Raw genomic sequence first — 22,162 nt, forward strand, 5'->3', positions numbered from 1 at the left:
CGCCTGGGTGGCTCAATCGGTTAAGTGACCGACTCTTGATTTTGGCTCAGTTAGCAGTCTCAAGGTTCTTGGGATGGAGCCCCAGCGTGGAGCCTGCTTGGGATTTTCTCTCCCTCTCTCTCTGCCCCTCCACTGCTAGTACACACGTACTCTTTCTCTCTCAAAATAAATAAATAGACATTAAAAAATATAAAATACTCAGAATAGCACAATGTTCAAAGGTTATTGGTGTGCATTAAAATCTCACTAAGTTTAGTTTAGTCATTAGCAGCAACACTCACTAAGCAATTGATGTTTAGCTGATTAAGTGATTGCTTAGCTAAAAAACTTGATTAATGCTGCATGGGATCACCATAGTTCCTCTGGATTTGTTACAAGGTGTTTACAAGTTCTTCACCACTGGAAGAACTATTTGAAGGCAAGAACTGTATCTTACTCATTTATGTTGTACGCAATGCTTAAATACAGTACTTAGTATTTAGGGCTCAATGAATGTTGAATTAAATTTTACAAGAAGATTTAAAAGATAACCAATTATCTAAATTTGGTGGGTTCTATACATGACTTTTTAATGTTTATTTTAAAAAAATTTTTTAATGTTTATTTTTGAGAGAGAGAGAGAGAGAAAGAGTGTGAACAGGGGAGGGCAGAGAGAGAGGGAGACACAAAATCTGAAGTAGGCTTCAGGCTCTGAGCTGTCTGCATAGAGCCTGACATGGGGCTTGAACTCACGAACCATGAGATCATGAGCTGAGCCGAAGTTGGATGCTTAACTGACTGAGCCACCCAGGTGCCCCATCTATAACCAATTTTTTAAGGTAAATAAATACAAATTAATGCTACAATTTGGTTAATTGCGGGTTGTCGAGCTCCTCCCCGCCATCCTCCCTGTTAGAAGGTGGAGCAGGGACAGTAAAATATCCTCCAAACTCCAGGAAGTATCCTCCAGTCTCCAGGAAGTTACTTTGAGACTGAAAAATGATGCAAGCCATTCCATCCAGTTTAGACTTTCATCCAGGGTAACTTACAGATGGGGGTTGGGGTGGGGGTGAGGTGGAATCCAGTGGACAAATGATCCAAGCTCCACTCAGTTATTCTCTGTCCAGTCCTGACCTTAATCCCCAGCGTTTATAGAGAGAAGGGCACGGTGGTGAGGTCACAGGATAGTTACCTAAAGTGGCACCTTTTGTGTGCCAGTTTAGGGAAGATCAGAACAAGACTTCCAGCCTTGTGGTCAGGGCTTACATTACCCCCAGGGACCTGGAACACAAAGGCCTGAGGGAGGTCATTTCAGGGCATGGACAAGATGGAGGGCCAAAGACGGAGTTATTGCTGTCAGGACTCCTACACTACCACTCTTTACCACTTGATCAATACTCCTACACTGCAACTCTTTACCATTTGATCAATACCCTTTTATGGTATTAAAAATAGTATGCAAGTGGAGTGGAGGAACAAATGCTCCACTTTCCAAACTATATCAACACATTGAGATCTTATCCTCTCCAAGCCTCCAAATAACCACTGAACATGTCTAAAACTTATAGTCTCTGATCTTTCTTAAGGTTGACATTGTGAAAATAATTTAACACATTTGTAATTGTAAAGAAACAGCATCTTGCTATTAAACATTTTGAAGAAAAGAGGAAAGAAAAAAATCTTCTCCATCTCCTCTTTAACATGGCCATAATTTTGCTATATTCCTGTCCAGTTTTTCAACAGTGAACAAGCGTTGTACATTTCGTTAACACTAACGCTACGTCACATGCATTTTTCTATGATGTTTGGCTTTCATAGTTATGTTTTTAGTGATTGCATGTTATGCCATCAAACATATTAGACTGTTTACTAAACCATTCTCCCATTGTTGACATTTAAATTGCTTACAGTTTTTCATTGTCTGGAAACTGCTGAACATCTTTAAGCATATGATTTTGTGATAAATCATCAGATATGGCATTTTGGGGTCAAAGGCTCTGAAGTTTTTATGGTTCTTAGCACATACTGTCCAAGTACTTTCTAAAAATATTATATTAACTTACAGTGTCATCAGCTATGTAAAAGTAATTCCCCATTTACACACCTGAATTCATTGTTATAAATATGATCTTGGCATGATTTCCTGCCACATAGAAGAAAATCACCAATTTATTTATAGAATTCTTTCTTCTGCATATGTGTATTCATTTACCCTAAAATATTTAGTAATGGAATTTTGACATATTTTTTATTTTATTTTAATTTATTTTATTTTTGGAATTTTGATATATTTTTAACTGACACCATGACCTCTTTTCTAAAGCCTTTTTCTTGACAGTTTTTTATTTCAGGATTTCTGAAATTACAAAAACTGCTGATTCATTAATTTTTAATACTGAGATATCATTCTGATTTTCGGTCATCATTATTTTAATTTAGAATGCATCATAAATGTTACACAGTTAAAGTTTATAGAAAGAACAATTTGCAGACTTGTACTTATTAACTTAAAAATATTTCTTTAACTGGGAAGATGGTGTCCCTCTGATGGTAAAAATCTCAACTAACTGAGATATCTTTGCCAATTTATGCAGTTTAACCTAGAAATGCTTAAATAGAACACAGATAAATAAAATTTCATATAAATCCAACAACTCATTTTGTTCCAGATGTTCTATTCCCTTCTATCCCTATCTCATTTGTTGAAACTACTAGCATGGTTTACGAATTTGTTAAAAGGAATAATTACCCTCAGACAATCACTCTTAATTTTTTTTAACATTAAATCATTTTTGAGAGACAGACAGAGACAGCGTGAGTGGGGGAGGGGCAGAGAGAGGGAGACACAGAATCCCAAGCAGGCTTCAAGCTCTGACCTGTCAACACAGAGCCCAACGTGGGGCTTGAACCCATGGACCACGAGATCATGACCTGAGCTGAAGTTGGATGCTTAACTGACTGAGCCACCCAGGTGCCCCACTCTTAAAAAACATAGATCTCCCAAAGACACTGTATCAGAAGAGCCTACCTACTCATTTTGTGAATATAGTGTAAATAGATTGTAATTTTACAAACATCACTTTCTTTTCTTTTTTTTTTTTTTTGCCAATTAAAAATATTTTCACAACAAAAGTTTTATCTATATAGAACTTTAGAGTTTTCAGAACATTTTCACATACATTTTTTTTTTTTTTAAGTAGGTTCCATGCCCAGCACAGGGCCCAATGTGGACTTGACTCCATGACCCTGAGATCAAGACCTGAGCTGAGATTGAGAGTCAGGTACCCAACTGACTGAGCCACCCAGGCACCTCTCACATGCACTATTTCCATTTCGCTTTCAACACAACTCTGTCCAGTGTGTATGTAGAGAGACATTAATACTCCCATGATTTGTATATGGGAAAACGAAGGTTCAGAACCACGAAGGTTCAGGTATCATTTGCCCAAAGATAAACATCTCATCCACCTAATCACAGGAAAATTATGGGGCTTCCTCCTGGGGTATCTACATTTGCTGAAAATTTCAAGAGTAACACACCACTTTAATATTAAAATAAATTCCATATGGACTTCACATTTTATGAAGAAAAATGCTTCAAGATGACTTTTAAGGAAAACCATGGGAGTTTGACTAACTTTAGAATGTGATACACCACTCTGGGCTACTTCCTCAGACCACTGGAGATACCACCCATACTTCTCTACCCTTACCTCTGTGCAATGGAAAACATTTAAGAAATATAACTGAAACCACAGACATGAAGCAGAGGTGAACTGTCCCACTGATATTTGTACAAATTCCTGAACCACTGACTCAAGAGCAAATAAAGTGGATATTGTTTTATGATACAAACATTGGGATAATTTGTTACACAGCAGTAGGTAACTGGAATAGTCCCTTTTGTATATTATTATTCATGACATTATTTGTGTGTCTTTTTTAAATCGTATTAAGTTTTATCTATGCTAATTTTTACAAAGAATCAAGTTTTAACTATATTGATTTTTTTTAATGGTGTTGATTTTCTTATTGTACCTTTGCCTTCTTTTTCATTGCTTTCATTTTTTCTTTCATTATTTCTATTTTCTTTTTTAATGTTTATTTATTTTTGAAAGAGAGAGAGAGTAAGTAGGGAGGGGCAGAGAGAGAAAGAGATACAGAATCCAAAGAAGGCTCCAGGCTCTGAGCTGTCAGCACAGAGCCCAACATGAAGCTCAAACTCACGGACTGAAAGATCATGACCTGAGCCAAAGCCGGACATTTAGCTGACTGAGCCACCCAGGTGCCCCATATTTTCTCTTTTCCTTTTAAGTTTATTTATTTTCCTTTAGTAACCTCTACAACCAACATAGGGCTCAAACTCATGACCTCAAGACCAAGAGTCTCATGTTTCTCTGAGCTGGCCAGATGCCCCTGTTTCCTTCTATTTTCTTTGGCTTTGTTGTTTTCTTTCTAGTTTCCTAAGAGGAACACATAGCTTATTAATTTTGAGATTTTCTTTTTTTCTACCCTAAGCATGTAAGGCTCAAAATTTCTCTCAAAGCACCCATTTTTCTTTCTTCTACAAATTTTGATTGAATTGTTTTCATTACCATTTAGTTTTAGGCATTTCTAAATTTCCATCATAAGTTCTTCTTAAACCAAGGGTTATTTTTTAATATTTTATTTTTTTAAGTTTATTTATTTATTTTGAAAAAGAGAGAAAGTGAGGGGCAGAGAGAGAGAGAGAGAGAGAGAGAGAGAGAGAGAATCCCAAGTAGGCTCCATGCTATTCGCACACCACATGAGTGGAAACCAAGTTGGATGCTCAACTGACTGAGTCACCCAGGTGCCCCTAAAGATTCTATTTTTAAGTAACCTCTACACCCAATATGGGGCTCAAACTTACAACCCCAAGATCAAGAGTTGCATGCTGTATGGACTGAGCCAGTCAGGTGCCCCAAAACAAGTTATTTAACAGGAATTTTTTAGTTTACTTTTTGCTCTAACTTTATAGGATATCTATTCTTTGAAGTTTGTTGAAGTTTTCTTCATGGCCTAGTATGTGATCATTTGTAACTGTTCCATGTGTACTTGAGACAAATATGTATTCTCTGATTGTTCCTTGTTCATTTGGTCAAGTTTGTGAATTATTTTGATCAGATCTTCCACATATCCTTGCTAATATTTTGTCTGTTTGGTCTATCAATAATGACAGAGGTGTGTTGAATCACTTACAATAAAGTGGGTTTATCAGTTTTTTCTGTAGTTCTATAAACTTTTACTTCATCCATTGTGAATCTATTTTATCAGATGTATACGTGTTTCAAATTGCTCTACCTTGGTGAACAGAACCTTTTGTCATGACACTGTGACTGTATCCATCCCTAACAGTTCATCAGCTTTCTTTTTGGTTAGTATTTGCCTGACATAATATACACCATTCCATTATTTTTCACTCTGTATCCATGTGCTTTGGGTATATATCTTACAAACAGCACGTATTTGGATCTTTAAAATCCAATCTATCTTCTGACTGGTGAGTTTATTCCATTTATACTTACTGTAATTTTTGATATATTTATAACTTTTTCTATCATTTTAATTTGTAATTTCAGTTTATCCCATTTTCTGTGTCCTACTTTTACAAAAGTACCATATGTAAAAGCCCCTTATTAGATGAGAATTTTAGTACAGCCTCTTATCCCTGTTTTCTCTTTACTCTCATCTTCCATATCTTGATATTATCTAGAGACTTTCATCCTAGGTTATTGTGAATATATGTTCCCTTTCTTTTCTTCTTAGCAGTTTTTAAACAGCAACAAATATTTCTAATGTATTTTCTCACTTTCAAATATCTATTTTTATTTTTCTCTAGGTATCTCCAAGAGATCTTATTTGCTGCTATATAAGAGCAGGCTCATTTTGTCCCAAGAGCATGGCAGAGCAGAAGTGAAGCCAAACTCTAATAATTTCCTATTTTATCCTCCACTGCCTTCTGCCCCAAGCTATATCCATCTTCTCATATACACCAGTTCAGAAGATCCACATTGCCGCCCAAATTTCTATTTCCTTGGTATTTGGTGTTTACTAGGTACCTTGGCATATTTTCCTCCTCTGTGGGTCCTTTGAGGTTGATCTTGGAGGAGAGAGCCAGCAATTTTGCTTTGTCAGCATCTTGGTAGGAAGCAGAACTGGAATTAATTATTTTATTTAATCTTCCCAACATTCCTAAGAGGTAGATAAGGAAATGGAGAGTCAGAGAACTTGCCCAATGTGAAGCTGCAATTTTAAACCCCATCTATTTGAGTCCAAAGCCTATGTGCTTTTCCATTCTCAAATCAACATTGAAATAAGCCATATATTCTGACTCTGCTACTTAATTAGCTGTGGGATCTAACACAAGTCATTAATCTTCAAAGTCCTTTCATCACTAAAAACTGATTTGTCACTTATAATCTCTGCCTGTGTTTCAGTAATTCCCAGTGAAGCTTCAATTCATTCCAGTATGGTTTCCTGCCACAGTTTTTCAGCTGAAATTATTTTCACTAAGATTGCCAATTTCAGCCTTGTTGCTAAACAGATTGCACATGCAATGTTGTGTCCCTCCTGTATGTTATGTTTTGTTATATATTTCTTAATGCACCAAAGTACTACAGTTTTAGTTAACTCAGAAAATTACTTGAGGGTTTGCAGAGGGAACTCTTCTCACTAACAGCCACACTTACACGTCTCATTTATATGTGATGCTGGACTAGTGAGAAAGGTGAGAAAAAATTGGAGACATCACACAAAAATTAATTCTAGGGAGATCACAGACCTAAACATAAGAGCTAAAACTACCAAATTTCTATAAGAAAACACAGGAGAATAACTTCATGACCTTGTGGTAGGCAAGTATTTCTTAAAGAAACAAAGCACTGAAAATAAAAGAAAAAAAATCACAAATTAGACGTCATCATATTTAAAACGTTCTACTCACCAATGATGCTATGAATAAAATGAAAAAGCAACCAATAGAGTTAAGTTTTCTGTTCTTGGATTGGGAGGTTACAGATAAGCAATGGGAGGATGCTAGAATGATCCATGTGGTAATGGATTATAGTTGGAGATGTCAGCATGAACCCATGATTAATTTGATATAGATACAGATGGTTACATACAGAAATATTTATAGATATGTATATACATATCTTAGTATAGAAACAGGTATATTTCTTCACTCTGTCAGCTGAGAGACTCTCCAGGAGCAAGGAGCACACTTAATATCCAGATCTTGGTTTCTGGTACCATTGTCCAATAAAAGGAACCAGGGTTCTTTAGAGAAATGGCTGGTCCTAGTAGTGGGTCAGGGAAAATACAATGTATGTTATGTCCAGAGCATCTTATAGAGCCAGAAAGTAAGTACCAAAATAAATAGACAAAAATAAACAAACAACAACAACATAAACTCTCAATCATGGAGATTGTGAAAATGACAGAGGAACAAACTGAAAGGGCTACCAATGGCCAAAGTTAGAACAATTTGAGCAAAAAAATAAAGTAGTATTAATGTATGATCTAAAGTATAAAATAAATATCCATGAATCCTGATATAAATGATTGAATAAATAATGGACAAGAGACAAAGCTCCCATGTAAACCATCCCGAATAATATGAAACATAACTTCCCACTTCTTCTTAAGTGTGGGCTGCCCATAGTTACTTCCTTCCAAAGAGAACAATCTGGAAAAGGGGGAAATAGTAATTTTATAGTGACGAATCCTGACAAATACTACCTCAACCAAGTGATTAAGCTTAACATTAGCAGCAATAAATCATGTTGATATTATGTACTCTTGATGTGATATAATGACAATATCACTTCACCTCTATGGTCTTCCTCCCAAGAACCCATAACCCCAGTCTAATTATGGGGAAAACATCAGACAAATTCCAGTTGAGGGACATTCTACAAAATACCTTATTAATACGCCTCACAATTGTCAAGTTTAGAAGAAAGTTCTGAGAAACTGTTATAGTCTAAGGAGCATAATGCAACTTTTGATGACTAAATGCAATGTGGTATCCTGGAGCAGAAAATGATCAGTGGATAAAACCAAAGAATAAAGTATGTACTTCAGTTAATAATAATGTATCATTATCACTGCAATTGTAACAAATGTACCATACTAATGTAACAGGGAGAAATGGATATGGGGGCATATGGTAACTCACTCTACTATTTTTGTAATTTTTCTGTTAATCTAAAATTGTTCTAAAAGTTTACTATTTTTAAAAAGTCAACCAACAGCCCAGAAGAATATACCCAAATACATATATATAACAAAGGACTTATATCCAGAAGAGATAGAAGTCCTACAAATGAATACTTAAAAGACAACCAAATTTGGGGCGCCTGGGTGGCTCAGTTGGTTAAGCGTCCGACTTCGGCTCAGGTCATGATCTTGCGGTCCGTGAGTTCGAGCCCCACGTCGGGCTCTGTGCTGACCGCTCAGAGCCTGGAGCCTGTTTCAGATTCTGTGTCTCCCTCTCTCTCTGACCCTCCCCCGTTCATGTTCTCTCTCTGTCTCAAAAATAAATAAACGTTAAAAAAAAATTTAAAAAAAAAGACAACCAAATTTAAAAAGATAACCCCCAATTTAAAAAATATAGGCAAAAGTCATTTCACAAGATCTAAAAATAGTCAATAAGCACATGAAAAGATGCTCATCATTATTAGACATTGGGGAACTACAAAATTAAGACTAAATACCATTTCACAACCACTAGAGGGATTAAAATTAAACAGTGATCACTCCAAATGCTAGCAAGCATGTGGAATAACTGGAATTTTATACATCACTAGTGGGAGTGTAAAACGATCCAACCACTTTGGAAAACTGCTTGTTAATTTTAAGAATGTTTATAGCAACTTTATTCATAATTAATAAAAACTGGGAAAAAATCCAAATGTCCATCAGCCGTTGAATGGATAAACAAAGTACACTTGATCCTTGAACTACAGAGGGTTGGGGGTGCCAACCCCCTCACAGCAGAAAATCCAAGTAGAACTTCTGACTCTCGCAACACTTTACTAATTGCTTACAGCTGATGCTTACCAATAACATAAAGAGTTGATTTAACATCTTTTATTATATACATGTCTACACATATACATGTGTATATATATATATATACATGTCTACACATATACATGTGTATATATACATATATATGTTGTGGATTTTTTAGAGCGAGAGTGCGTGATCGGGGAGAGGGGCAGAGGGGAAGAGAGAGAATCATAAGCAGGCTTCATACTCAGCATGGAGCCCCACACAAGGCTCAATCACATGACCCTGGGATCATGACTCGAGCCAAAAGCAAGAGTCCCAGGCTCAACTGACTGAGCCACCCAGGCGCCCCTAACATCTTTTGTATAGGTATTATGTACTATATTCTTACAAAAAAGTAAGCTAGAGAAAATAAAATGTTATGGAAGGAAGAGAAAATACATTTACAGCACTGTACCATATTTAATAAATAAAAAATCTATATATAAGTGGACCCACGCAGTTCGAACTCATGTTGTACAAGACTTGATTGTATACAATGGAATACTTTTTAGCAATAAAAACAACTAAATGCTGATTCACACAACAGTAGGGATGGATCTTAAAAATGTGAGGAAGAAGGCAGATCTGAAAGTACCTACCACCTTTGTTTTTATGATGTTAGAAATCAGAGTGGTTGTCTAAAAGGTGGGAGATTTGAATCTGGCTTTTGAAAGAACGCTTGGGTGGTGTTTACACAGCTGTTTATATTTAGCAGAACTCATCCAGGCTACACTTAAAAAACTACGTTTTCCACTGTATTTAAATCTCACTTCAAAAAAAGGGGGGGGGCGAGGGGTATAAAAAAGACTGGCAACCTTGAAAAGACACTAAACAACGTTAGCAGAAATTTGTTGTGTTAAGTCCTTCCTTCGAAACGTTGAGGAAAACATTCCAATAAACTCTGCCGGATTTTTGTGACTAAATAGGGACATTAAAAAGCCCTGCAAACTCTAAGCCCCTTCTCCTCCGAGTGCCACTGTCCTTCCTTGGATACCCGAGGACCCTGGGAGCAACGTGGACCTGTCCGGCGCAGGGTCACCACCTCCGCTGGTTACTCGCGCCGCGGGGCCCAGTCCCAGAGCCCGGATTACTCCTCTCCTCACCAATTGCAGACCCGCCCATTAACTCGCCTCACACCCATTCTTTAAACCGTCAGCTCACCTTTCAATCAATTCAAATATCGCAAGGAGCGAACCAATCGCAAGCCTCATCGAGGGGAAGGGGCGGGCACTTCTCCGGAAGTGTTGGTTAAAACCCCTCCAATCAGAAGCTTTCTGCGGGATGTTTGAATTTTGCGGAGGTCTGGGTGGTAGGCGTTCCTGCTTCGGAGGCGGCAGTGGTCTTTCAGACCTGGAGGGTTCCTTTACTTTTAGTTCGATTGAGGTTTTACGCCAGAACCTGCCTCAGGTAGGAGGGTGCTGGGGAGCTGGAGGGAGGGCGCTGGCCTGCTTCGTTGTAGGTCTGGAAGGGTGGGGGGACCGCGGTTGTGGACTGGACACAGCTCAGGGGAGTCTCCTCTAGCACCGTATTACACATCCTTCCCGTAGCTGATGACGCAGGCCTCCAAGAGAGTAAATATTTGTTGCCTTGACCTGTGTAGTAGCCAGCGTTTCACCACCGGAGCGTAATTAGCCTTTGGGGCGGGACAGTACTTAGTAGGTATTGCTGAGTATTGTTGGCCCCGACTTTAAATTCCAGTAGCGCTTCTCAGATCCCGTGACAACCGAAAAAAAAACCCGGTTGAGAACCTGTAGGCAAGCAAGACTAAGGCATTTCTAGACTTTCAAGCTGAAAGAAACTCCAGTAAGTCAAAGAACAGCGCTTAGACGTATGAGAAACCAGGCTGCCTGACCTGGGATGCCAGCTCCAGTTGACGCGGCAGTTAATTTACCTCATCTGTATATTGACGATAATACTACCTTTTAGGATTTAGGTAATTATTAAATATACCTTTAGTGTTCTTTCCCCCTCTCCCCCCCCTACTTTTCTCTCTCTGCTGTGTATAGTGCTATGCTGTATTTTAAAATAACTAATACGTGGCAGGAGAGGGCAAATCAAATAGTAGAGGAGGGTTTGTTTGTTTGTTTTTTAAATTTTATTTTAAAGTAATCTCTAAACCTAGTGTGGGACTCGAACTCACAACCCCGAGATTAAGAGGCACGGGATCCACCGACTGAGCCAGCCTGGCACTCCAAGGAGGATTTATGATGAAAAACACAATCCTGGGTTGCCTGGCTGGCTCAGTTGGTAGAGCCTGCAACTCTTGATCTCGGATCAGGAGTTCAAGCCCCACTGTGGGTTTAGGGTTTACTTAGGAAGAAAGAAAAGCACAGTCTTTTATCACTTCCCCTGGGCCCTTAAAAAGGAATTTTATTGGCACCCAGGTCAGATGCATTCTCATTTTTAAACTCTGTTGATTGCTTTAAATGCATCAACATTTTAATTGGTGCATTTCTCATGCAGATTTTCCCTTTAACTGGAGTTTTCCAGCAGACTCTCTTAGTTAATCTTGTTGAAGAGTGTAGTGTGCTTATAACTCTTTGAACTTCCTAATGCCTCTGGTTTATATACTGGACTGTAGCTTCCTGGGCCTCACTTCATCTGACAAGCAAGTTCCTATTTAGAACTCCAAAATAAGTTGGTGTTTTTTATCTTTCGACAACCTCCTTCCCTCTCTTCAATGTCACCTACTTATTCCATTTTGTATCTTATTTTTCTTTTCAAAGGCTCTGGGGCAGGACAGGGGGTGAACTGAAATCTTAATTTTTTTAAATACTAAAGTGAAAATCCATGGAAGTTGTTCTCTCTCTTTGATAGGATGTCTTCATCACATTTTGCCAGTCGACACAGAAAGGATTTAAGTATCGACATGATTAGAACTAAAATTGCTCATAGGAAATCACTGTCTCAAAAAGAAAACAGACATAAGGAATATGAAAGAAATAGACACTTTGGTTTGAAAGATGTCAACATTCCAACCTTGGAAAGTAGAGTTCTTCTTGAATTAGATGAGACATGTCGAAATCTTGTTCCAGAAAAGGCCAGTGTCAAGCCAAGTAAGTAAAGGTCTATTGTAACTTTAAATGCTTTGAAGAGTGAAAAAAATTTGGTTTAATACCTGAGGTTAAAAAAATGCTGACCACAGCAATGGAGTTTTGAAACACCATTCTAAGTAATTTGGTAATACTGTCTGTTAAAGGTAAAGTCTGTGAATGCCCCTGGCTAGGCTAAAACCATTCACCTATGGAGTATTATAATACTGTATTATATTGCCTTATAGGAATCCTAAAGTTCTTACCTTTTTTTTTTTTTTAAAGTTCTTACTTTTGGAGCTTGGTAAGGTAACTATTGACAAGATAAATTGATATAGGACATTAAAAATAGAACTGGAGCTCCTGGGTAGTTCAGTCGGTTATGCGTCAGACTCTTGATTTTGGCTCAGGTCATGATCTCAACAGTTTGTGAGTTCAAGCCCCGCGGAGCCCGCTCGGGATTCTCTCTCCCTCTCTCTCTGCCCCTCCCCTGCTCACATGCACACACACTCTCAAAATAAATAAATAAACTTAAAGAAGTGATTAAAGAATCCATGAAATAAGGATACTTTACCAATGGGAACATTTCTCAGAAGAGCAAAGAATTTGCCCTTGCAGTTTGCCAAAAGGGCTTGGGGTCACTAGGAAGGAAAAAACCAATTAAAGAAGAAAGGAATGATCTCAACAAAAGATAAAAATAATAAAAATAGAGTGTCTTAGGAGGCAAGGAGTCACTGGACTCCTATTTAGTTGCATTTATATAGCAGGCCCCAGAAGCTGAATGACAGTGAAGTAAAGCAGGGATAAATGCTGAAGAAATGACAGAAAGACATAAAGTCTTTTGAGAAGTTTTGTAGAGAAGGAAATGAGATGCCAAGTTGTTTAACTGTTCACTGCTTCATTTGAAGATTTTCCAGGAGCAGTGTAATATGTGGCACTTATAAGATACTCTACATATTTGAGCTTAATTGATTCTGTAAAAGAGAGGGTTGGGCTAAAAGGTTTTTTCTGGATTTATCATTTTTGTGATTCCAAAGGCAAGTAAGAGAAAAGAGTTGGACAAAAGTGTTATAGGGTTTTGTTTTTATTTTTGAGAAGAACTGATCTGAGGAAATGGGCTGGTAGTTGAAGGAGAGAAAATAAAGAACATCATCTCTTAGGAGTTGGAAGGAAATGAAAACTGGGTCATAGAATGATAGAAGATGGCTTTTTAAGGAGGAACTAGACATTTTTTGGTCTGAGAAGCAGTGATGTTATGCCTCCTAAGTCATCTCCTTGCCTCTACTCTCGCTCCCTCATATGCTCCGTTCCTTGACTCAGATCTCAAATCAAAGTCTAACCCTGTCAGAATACTATTAAAATGTCTTTGGTTTATTTTCCATCTGCAAAGGCCTAGAGTTAGCAGTGAGTGAGTGTGTTGCAGAGAAAGCAAGTGTGCTAGCATGGCTAGAGAAGAATGAATAAGGGGTAACTCCCATCCCTCTGGAGCCCTGAGGGGACACCATAGGGACTTTGGCTTTTACTCTGGGTGAAATGAGAAGCCATTAATGGCTTAATGAGTGTTTATATAAATCTGATTTATGTTTCAAAAGCATCGCTTTGGCTGCTATGTCAATAATAGATTGTAGGCTGGCAAGTATAGCCTCAGGAAAACGAAGTGGGACACCATTGCAATAATTTAGTTGAGAGGTGATGCCTGATCAAAGTGGTAGCATTATAGATTGGTGGTTGCATTCTGGATAGACTTAGAAAGTTGAACCAATAGAATTTTCTAATGGATTGGATGTAGGGTTGATAAAGAAAGATTGATTCCAAGGTTTTTGGCTTGAGCACCTGAAAGTATGGAGTGGCCATTTACTAAATTGTAAAAGACCGAGGGAGGAACAGTTTTAGGGTGGGGGGAATGATAAGGTTAAGAGTTCAGTTTGGGACATGTCCAATTGAAGAAAGTTATTAGACATGTAAGTGGACCTGATGCAAAGGTAGTTGCATATAAGATGAGTTCAGGGGAGAAGTCTGCACTGAGATATAAATTCAGGAATTGTCAACTGATATTCCGTGTTGGGAGACATTAGACTGGATGTGATTATCCAGAGTTTGGGTATGGAAAAAGGAGAGAAGAGGGGTCAGCACTCCAACATTTAGAGGGTGAGGATACAAGGGGAAACTGGCACAGAACTGGAGAGCAATGCAAAGTAGAGCAGGAGGACAACAAGAAGAGTGTAGTATTCTGGAAACCAAGTGAAACGAGCATATCAGGGAGAGACTATCAGTGCTGCTTGTTAGGTCAAACAATAGTTGACATGAGATTTCGAACTTTGCTATTATGAGAGGTCACTAATCTTGATGGGGAGTTTTGATGGAGTGAAAGCCAGATTGGAGTGGGTTCAGAGAAGGGCGGCACCATTCAGGACATATTCTTGCCCTAAAAGTTTAACTTGAATCTAATCAAAACCTTAGAGGAGTTGCTTGGGTGACTCAGTCAGTTAAGTGTCTGACTCTTAATTTCAGCTCAGGTCATGATCCTGTGGTTTGTGGGCCCGAGCCCCACATTAGGCTCTGTGCTGATGATGTGGAGCCTGCGTGGGATTCTCTCTCTCTTCCTCTCTCTCTGCCCCTCCTTCACTCTCTCTCTCTAAATAAATAAACTAAAAAAAAAAAAAAAAACAAAACAACAAACACCTTATATTTAATTTCCAGTTTATAGAAAACACGAAGGCTAGAGGAATGCGTAAAAAAACATGAGAAAGCAAACAAATACACAGTGCAGGACATTCTGTAGGACAGCTGACTAGCTTTTTTCAAGAAGACAATGGCATAAGAAGTAGGGTGCCAATTGTCACACGAATGAATACAGGAGTGACAAAATATTGATGTTTCTGGAAGGCCCTGGGTTGGTCAGACCCTTTCTTAGTCTGGTTGTGTTTGGTCATAAGCAGTTTCTTTGTTTGCTCCAGTGTGGTGTGTAAATGTTACTTGTTATGTGTGTCATGACATGAGAAAGGTTGAAATACCTGTATGGATGTGACCATTGGGCGAACACTGGAGAAAAGAAAGCCTAAGAATTGAGAAGCCAGGCTATTGGAGACGTCATCAAGATTTATACAGGGATAGTGATGGAGACAGTGACAGTGAGCTAGGAGCTATAGCCTTTAATGAATGAGAGGAAGCCTGGAGGGCCTATAGATGACAAACTGGGGTACTGGATAGTATGATCTGATGACATGAAATGTAAAGGTGGGATCTTTTGGTGAGGAGGAGGAAATCATTGGGAAGCAACAATGAGGACACCTCAGTGATACCACCAGGGTGAGAGAAAAAAGTCAACCACGTGAAAGGACAACTGGGGAAGCTGTCTTCAGCGGGGAGCCAGGTTTCAATTTGATCAAGAGATGAAAGAAACTTTTAGAGAAGAAGTTGAGAATACAGAGGTTTTGTTGACTAACCATTTCATCATGTGTGCTTTTGCATATTCTGTCCTCTGGCTTCTTCTTCTTCTTCTTCTTACTATTATTTTGAACAACTTTATTGAGGTATAATTTACATAGCATAAAAAAACCTACCCATTTTAAATACATTTAAATACCCATTTAAAATACTCTTTTTTTTTTAGTAAATTTGCTTAGCTGTGCAGTTATCCACCTGAATTATTAAAAAAAATTTTTTTTAACATTTATTCATTTTTTTTTTAATGTTTATTTATTTTTGACACAGACAGAGACAGAGCATGAGCTGGGGAGGGACAGAGAGAGAGGGAGACACAGAATCCGAAGCAGGCTCCAGGCTCCATGCTGACAGCACAGAGCCCGACGCGGGGCTTGAACCCACAGACCGTGAGATCATGACCTGAGCCGTAGTCGGATGCTCAACAGACTGAGCCACCCAGGCGCCCCTAACATTTATTCATTTTTGAGAGACAGACAAGAGCACAAGCAGGGGTGGGGCAGAGAAATAGGGAGGCACAGAATCCAAAGCAGGCTCCAGGCTCTGAGCTGTCAGCACAGAGCCCGATGCGGGGCTCAAACTCACAAAACTGTTAGACACCCAACCGACTGAGCCCCTTTCTGAATTACTTTTAGCCCTTACCCAGCGGACAAACATGCTCATTCTTCAGAACCTTTTTCAGGTATTCTCTTTTCTCAGGAACCTTTCCTGATCTCCCCAGGGGGGGAGTTTTATACTAATTCTCTATTGTGTGCAGTCTCTTATTTATATCATGCTAAACCAGACTGAAACTGTTTATTTCTCCAATTCTCTGCCTAAGACTGTCTTGCACATAGCCCCTTATATTTCCCAAACCAGTTAAAACAAACAGAGTATGTAGGTGGAAACCCAAGTTGAACTAAAGAAACTGACGGGTAGCCCTAATATTGGGGTCTGAGTTAACCCAACACTTGGTGGCTTAAGACAATAAACATTTATTATTTCACACAATATTTGTGGTTCAGGAATTTGGGTGCAGCTTAAGCAGGTGGTTCTGGAGGTTGCACTCAAGATGTCATCTGGGGATGTATCTACATGCTTGACTGAGACTAGAGGGATCTGCTCCCCAGATAACTCACCCACATGACTGGCAAGTTGATGCTGGCTTTTGGCAGGAGGCCTTAGAACTTTGTCATGTAGACACCTCCATAGGGCTACTCGAGTCTCTTTAAGATTCCGCAAGGCCGCTGGCTTCCTCCAGAGCAAGTGATCCAAGATAAGGCAAGGCAAACAGCAGTGTCATTAATGACCTAGTCTTGGGAGTCACACTCCATCATTTCACTGTACTTTGTTGGTTATCCAAGTCAGCCCTATTCAGTGTGGAAAGGAATAGGACACATGGACATCATTATCAGAAGGTGAGAATCCTTGGGGTTAGCTTGGAGGTTGGCTATCAAATGAGTTCATTAATTCAGAAGTGAAGTAATAAACACCCAATATGTAGCAAGCAGTTAATAGATATTTGAACAAGCAAAAGCAAAAGAAATAGGAATTTTTAAAAGAATAGAGGTTGAAATAACTTGTGGTTAGAGTTCTAAGAAATGAACAAAAGTTACTAAAAGCATTTCTTAACAAAGTTGAAGTTAGAAGTCAGACATTTGCCTAACTTTTTATCTGAAATGTTTTATATACTGTGGGTTTCTTCTGTCTAGGGTCAACAAAAACTGCTCTAGGTGATCAACGAAAGCAAATGCTCCAGAAATACAAAGAAGAAAAGCAACTTCAGAAATTGAAAGAGCAGAGAGAGAAAGCTAAACGAGGAGTATTTAAAGTAGGCCTTTATAGACCCGATATGCCTTGTTTTCTGTTATCAAACCAGGGTACAGAGCCAAAAAAGGTAAATTTACTATCATAATTTGATATAGAGGAATAGTTCCTTTTAACTGGAATTATCTGTAAGAGCTTAAAGAACTAAAATAACCATTTCCCCTTACTCTCTTTATTCATTTAGTTGACATGAGGTAGGAATGACATAACAGTAACTCAGAAGATGAAAGTCAGGTCTCTTGATGTTGCTATAGGTTTTTGAGATAGGAAAAACAAGTGGGCAGAAGTCCGTTTCCAATGATAGGCTGAGAAGGACTGGTCTGAGTAGCTGGAGCACTGAAACGGGGGATAGAAGCTCAAGGAGGTGTGATCTAAAGAAAATGGTCAATGAGTCAAGAAGAATAAAGTTTGAACAGGAGCAGTGGGATTTATAAATTAGATAGTCACTGGTGATTTGCTGTTTTAAACATATGTATAAAAGATCTCAAACCGTATACTCATTCCTGATTTAGATAAGAATTAAATAATATAAAGGCCCAAGACATTGCCTATTTTTCTGGGCTTCGTGCATCCCATTGATTTTTTTTAACCGATCTATGATTATTATCTGTATATGACCTTAGAATAAGGTGGAAGAGACTGAAGTTAATACAACAGAGTTCAAATTGAAAAGATATAAATATATTCTGTATATTAGAGGAGGGAGAGATTATTTATGTTTGGAGGAATGTCAAAGAAGACCTTGGAAGGGGTTAGATTTAAGGTGGCTTTTTGAGATATGTAGGATACCAATCATTGGTCTAAGCTATAGACAACCATTAAAAATGTTAAAAATATACGTAGGGGAAACAAATATAGGGGGAAAAAAAAGACTAAACCAAGATACAGACTCTTAACTATAGAGAACAAACTGATGGTTATCAAAGGGGAGGGGGATGGGTGAAATAGGTGATGGGGATTAAGGAGTCACTTGTGATGATCACTGGGTGTTGTATCAACACTGGGTGTTGTATCAAATCATTGAATCACTATATTATACACCTGAAACTAATATAACACTGTATGTTAACTCTACTAGAATTAAAATAAACACTTAAAAAATTATATATATGTACATATACATATATGTATGTGTGTATATATATATATATGTATGTATGTATGTAGGGGGAACAAGAGGAGACCCATCATGGTGCTAAACAATAAGACTCGCCAATAATTGTTTTTTTTATTTAGATAGCCATTGTTGAATTCTCTTCTCCATGCAATCTAGAGAAAAGCCTAATTTCTTTAGCACTAGATTTTCACTGAGATTACAGAAGAAAATGACTTCTTATCTAGGGAAGAATTCTGATTATGCTTCTTAAGAAATTTTACAGAGTTGACAAATATCACTTTTTAGTCAGTCTTTCTCATGCTAGATTTTTTTTTTTCCCACATTTTGTGATTAGGTCTCATTTTTCTTATTGACAATGGAGAAATGCATAATCATGAGACTTGAAGACAAACTGTTAAAGCTATTAGAGTAAGCTCTGTGGTATCTTTTCATAAAACAGCAAACAAAAAATCCTAATACTTAAGTCTGTTCATTTACCCCTTCTAAATATGTCCAACTAATCATATTAATGAGGATTCAAATACCTGGAAAATATGGCTTGAAATTTCTTCTTTCAGCTCACTGAAAAATATAAGTTTTGAAGTGATTAACTTAAATGTAATTTAAATCAAGCCAGAACCAGAAAAAGTAGTAAAGTTGGCAAGTATCTTTTTGCCATAAATGATTAAAGTTAAAATTTAACCTTAAAATGGAAACTTTGTTTTATAAAGAGACATGAAATTAAATTTTGCCGGTTCACTTTTTAACTTTATTTTCTTTGACTGTTTTAAGGCTGTTCCATCTTCTGTACGGATTACAAGGTCAAAGGCCAAAGACCAAATGGAGCAGACTAAGGTATAGTTGATTGTTAGTAGATAATTGTTACTAATATGACAAATTGTACTTTTTTCTCAGAGTAAGTAAATCCATTTTTTTATCTAATATCACTTTTTTCTTTTTCTTTTTTTTTTTTTTTAGTTTTTTTTTTAATGTTTTATTATTTATTTTAGAGAGAGAGAGACAAAGTGCAAGCAGGGGAGGGGCAGAGAGAGGAAACACAGAATCCAAAGCAGGCTCTGGGCTCTGAGCTGTCAGCACAGAGCCCTACGTGGGGCTCGAAATTACGAACTGTGAGATCAGGATCTTGAACCAAAGTCGGACACTCAGCCTACCAAGCCACCCAGGCACTCCTGTCTATTATCACCTTTAAGTGTAGTGATTGATTTGCTAGAGTTAATAGTACAAAAATCAATATTAGTGCTTTGGTGACATAAAGCCATCTTGGCTGGTTACTAAGGAAATACTTAAAATATCTGTGTCCAACATCCCTTATTAGATGTATGCCAAACTTTGTGTCACACTCTTTTGTTTACTGGGCTTCTGTTATGCATTCCACATCATCACCAAATGTAGATAGGGATATAAAGCATATAGGGTGGGTATGATAAACTTGTGGGTCTTCAAAACACGATTATGGATAAAGTTACTAGGAAGATTGCTAAAATAAAGTGAAGTGGGCAAGGAGGGAAATAATATGCCTCTTCATCAGGTGAGGAAGCTGAATTTCATGTATTCAGGAATGTTTGAGTCACTACCATGTTTCTCTAGTCTCTAGGGCATAGTAGTGAACAAAATAAAATTTCTTGTTTTCATTGAGCTTACATGTGAACTAGGTAGTAAAAAAATAGGTATATAGTATGTCAGATGGTCATCAGTATTATGGAGGGGATAAAAAGTGAAGGGAGAAGGGGAGTACTGGAGTGGGTGTCAGGCAGAATTTTGATTGGGGCAGTCAAGCAGGGCCTCGCTGACACAGTGGCATTTTGACTGAAGTCTTATAAGGAATGGAAGAGTGAACTATGGGAAAGAGCTTTCTATCCAGGAGAAGAATTTTCTAGACATAATTCAAGGTCTTGAAGTGAAAACATGCCTAGCCTATTTAAGGATTCTCAGAAGATTATAGTCAGCTATTTTTCATAGCTTAGGTTATTAGCATTTTCTAAAGTCTAGGATTCTAAAAAGGCCTGTAAAGAAGTCTATATCATGGAAAACTTTTTTCTTCATCTCATTTTATTTGGAGAAGTGATTTTTTTTTTTTTTTTTTTGCCAGGTCATTTTATAATAGTAAGATTTCAGCTGAGGGGGTCAATTGATAGATAAAAAATGTGGCAACTGAGTGCTTGCTTCAGCCGCACATACACTAAAATTGGAATGATACAGAGAAGATTAGCATGGCCCCTGTGCAAGGATGACACACACGTTCCTGAAGCATCCCATATTCCTCCCCCCATCCGCCACTGCCTTGGCTTTCTGTTGTGCTTGTGCTTCTGTTGTCCCTCTTTTATCTGTTGCTATTTTTGTGATGTCTTCCCCCCACCCCTATTTCCACCTTTTGGAAGTGGCTCCTCAGGGAGTGGGTCTGCTCAATCCTTCTCTTCTCACTTCACAACATTTCAGAAGAAAGTGAGGGTGGCAGAGATGGGGGGGGTGTCTCTACGGTTGGATTAATAAAATAACTTGAAAACCCCTCGGGGAAAAATGTGGTGATTTGATTCATTATGCAATTAAATCACATAGCACCTTAATCTCTTTAATAGATTGATAATGGGAGTGATGTTCGAGCAATTCGACCTGGTCAAAGACAAACTTCTGAAAGAAAAGTGTTGGACAAAGAGAGAAAAGGTAGGAATTTAGCAGTTACTATAAGCTCTGATGTTGCCACAACAGTAATTTAATGATTACAAAAAGCATTTGATTTGATTATTTTTTCCCACAGCCGTACAGCCTGTAACGACCACATCGGTGAGAATGACTCGATCAGCCACTCAAGCAGCAAAGCAGAATGCCAGAACAGTCTCATCTACTACAACAAGAAAGCCAGTCACAAGAGCTAATGGTAAGAATGATCTAGAGTGTTTTGGTCTTTGAGGTTTTTTGTGTTCAATTTTAAAAATCATCATGTACTTCTCTGAGCAGGAGAGGAGGAAATAGGAGATTCCAGTTCCCAAAGGTAGGTTCGATGCCTCAGCATCCAGGTAGCATTCTGTGGGTACTCAAAGGTGGAAGTACCTGAATTGGTGTAAGCAGTGCTTCAAAGTGAACATTTAATGGCCCAAATAAATTACAGCCCATCCATTTGGTGGAATACAATGTAAATATTTAAGGACAGTGTTGTGAAAGAACGTGATATATTGAGTGGGCAAAGAAAAACAGGTCAGATTCTGAACACTATGATCACAATCCTAAAATATGTATGTGAATATGTGAATGTAGGGTAAAACTGGAAAAACATACACTAAAGTGACACTAATGATTGTTACTGAGTAATGTATTCGTAGGTTATTTTTAATTTTGTTGTGTTTGTGCTTTTCTTTATTTTCCTAATTTTCTATAATAAATATGTACTTGATATTCGGAGCCAAAAGGTAAAGTAAAATACCTTAACACTTGGTTTTGAAAACAGATGGCCTTTACTTGGCAGGAAATTTCATCTGTTTTTATCTCATTTTATAATATGACTTAATCAAAAAATCCTTTAAGATATATATTCCTATTGCTGCCTTTTTTCCTTTTCCAAATTACCTAGTGCTTTTAAAGTAGCATTTTCTATCTAATCAAAATGGTTGTTTTATTTCACTTTTATTTTAGATCATGAAATAGAGAGAAAGGCACCAAATCAAGGAAGACCTGCCAAAAATATAGAAACAAAACCTGAAAAGGTAGAGTA

General features: G+C 37.9%; 1 protein-coding gene, 1 long non-coding RNA gene and 1 other non-coding gene across 7 annotated transcripts in view; 2 read left to right on the plus strand and 1 right to left on the minus strand.

Annotated features, from left to right (window-relative positions):
* Positions 1-7,538, minus strand: part of LOC125909488 (uncharacterized) — a 45,168-nt gene extending 37,630 nt beyond the window's left edge. For both annotated transcript variants that reach the window (XR_007453705.1, XR_007453706.1), the window contains exon 1: positions 6,060-7,538. This is a non-coding gene — a long non-coding RNA (uncharacterized LOC125909488). The remainder of the gene's footprint in view (positions 1-6,059) is intronic.
* Positions 7,539-10,315: 2,777 nt separating this feature from the next.
* Positions 10,316-22,162, plus strand: part of DLGAP5 (DLG associated protein 5) — a 40,650-nt gene continuing 28,803 nt past the window's right edge. For 2 of the 4 annotated variants that reach the window (XM_049612732.1, XM_049612733.1), the window contains exons 1-7: positions 10,316-10,464; positions 11,875-12,113; positions 17,225-17,409; positions 19,228-19,290; positions 21,033-21,117; positions 21,212-21,331; positions 22,084-22,154. In XM_049612732.1, coding sequence (XP_049468689.1) covers positions 11,876-12,113; positions 17,225-17,409; positions 19,228-19,290; positions 21,033-21,117; positions 21,212-21,331; positions 22,084-22,154 — 762 coding nt within the window. In that variant the 5' untranslated portion in view covers positions 10,316-10,464; position 11,875. Of the gene's footprint in view, positions 10,465-10,527; positions 10,991-11,874; positions 12,114-17,224; positions 17,410-19,227; positions 19,291-21,032; positions 21,118-21,211; positions 21,332-22,083; positions 22,155-22,162 lie in introns of those variants that run through there. The other 2 variants (XM_049612730.1, XM_049612731.1) reach the window with 2 other exon arrangements.
* On the plus strand, positions 20,612-20,718 carry LOC125910452 (U6 spliceosomal RNA). Its single transcript, XR_007453963.1, has one exon. It is a non-coding gene; the product is annotated as a U6 spliceosomal RNA (small nuclear RNA).

The sequence above is a fragment of the Panthera uncia genome (assembly GCF_023721935.1).
Source record: "Panthera uncia isolate 11264 chromosome B3 unlocalized genomic scaffold, Puncia_PCG_1.0 HiC_scaffold_1, whole genome shotgun sequence".
Classification (NCBI taxonomy): domain Eukaryota; kingdom Metazoa; phylum Chordata; class Mammalia; order Carnivora; family Felidae; genus Panthera; species Panthera uncia.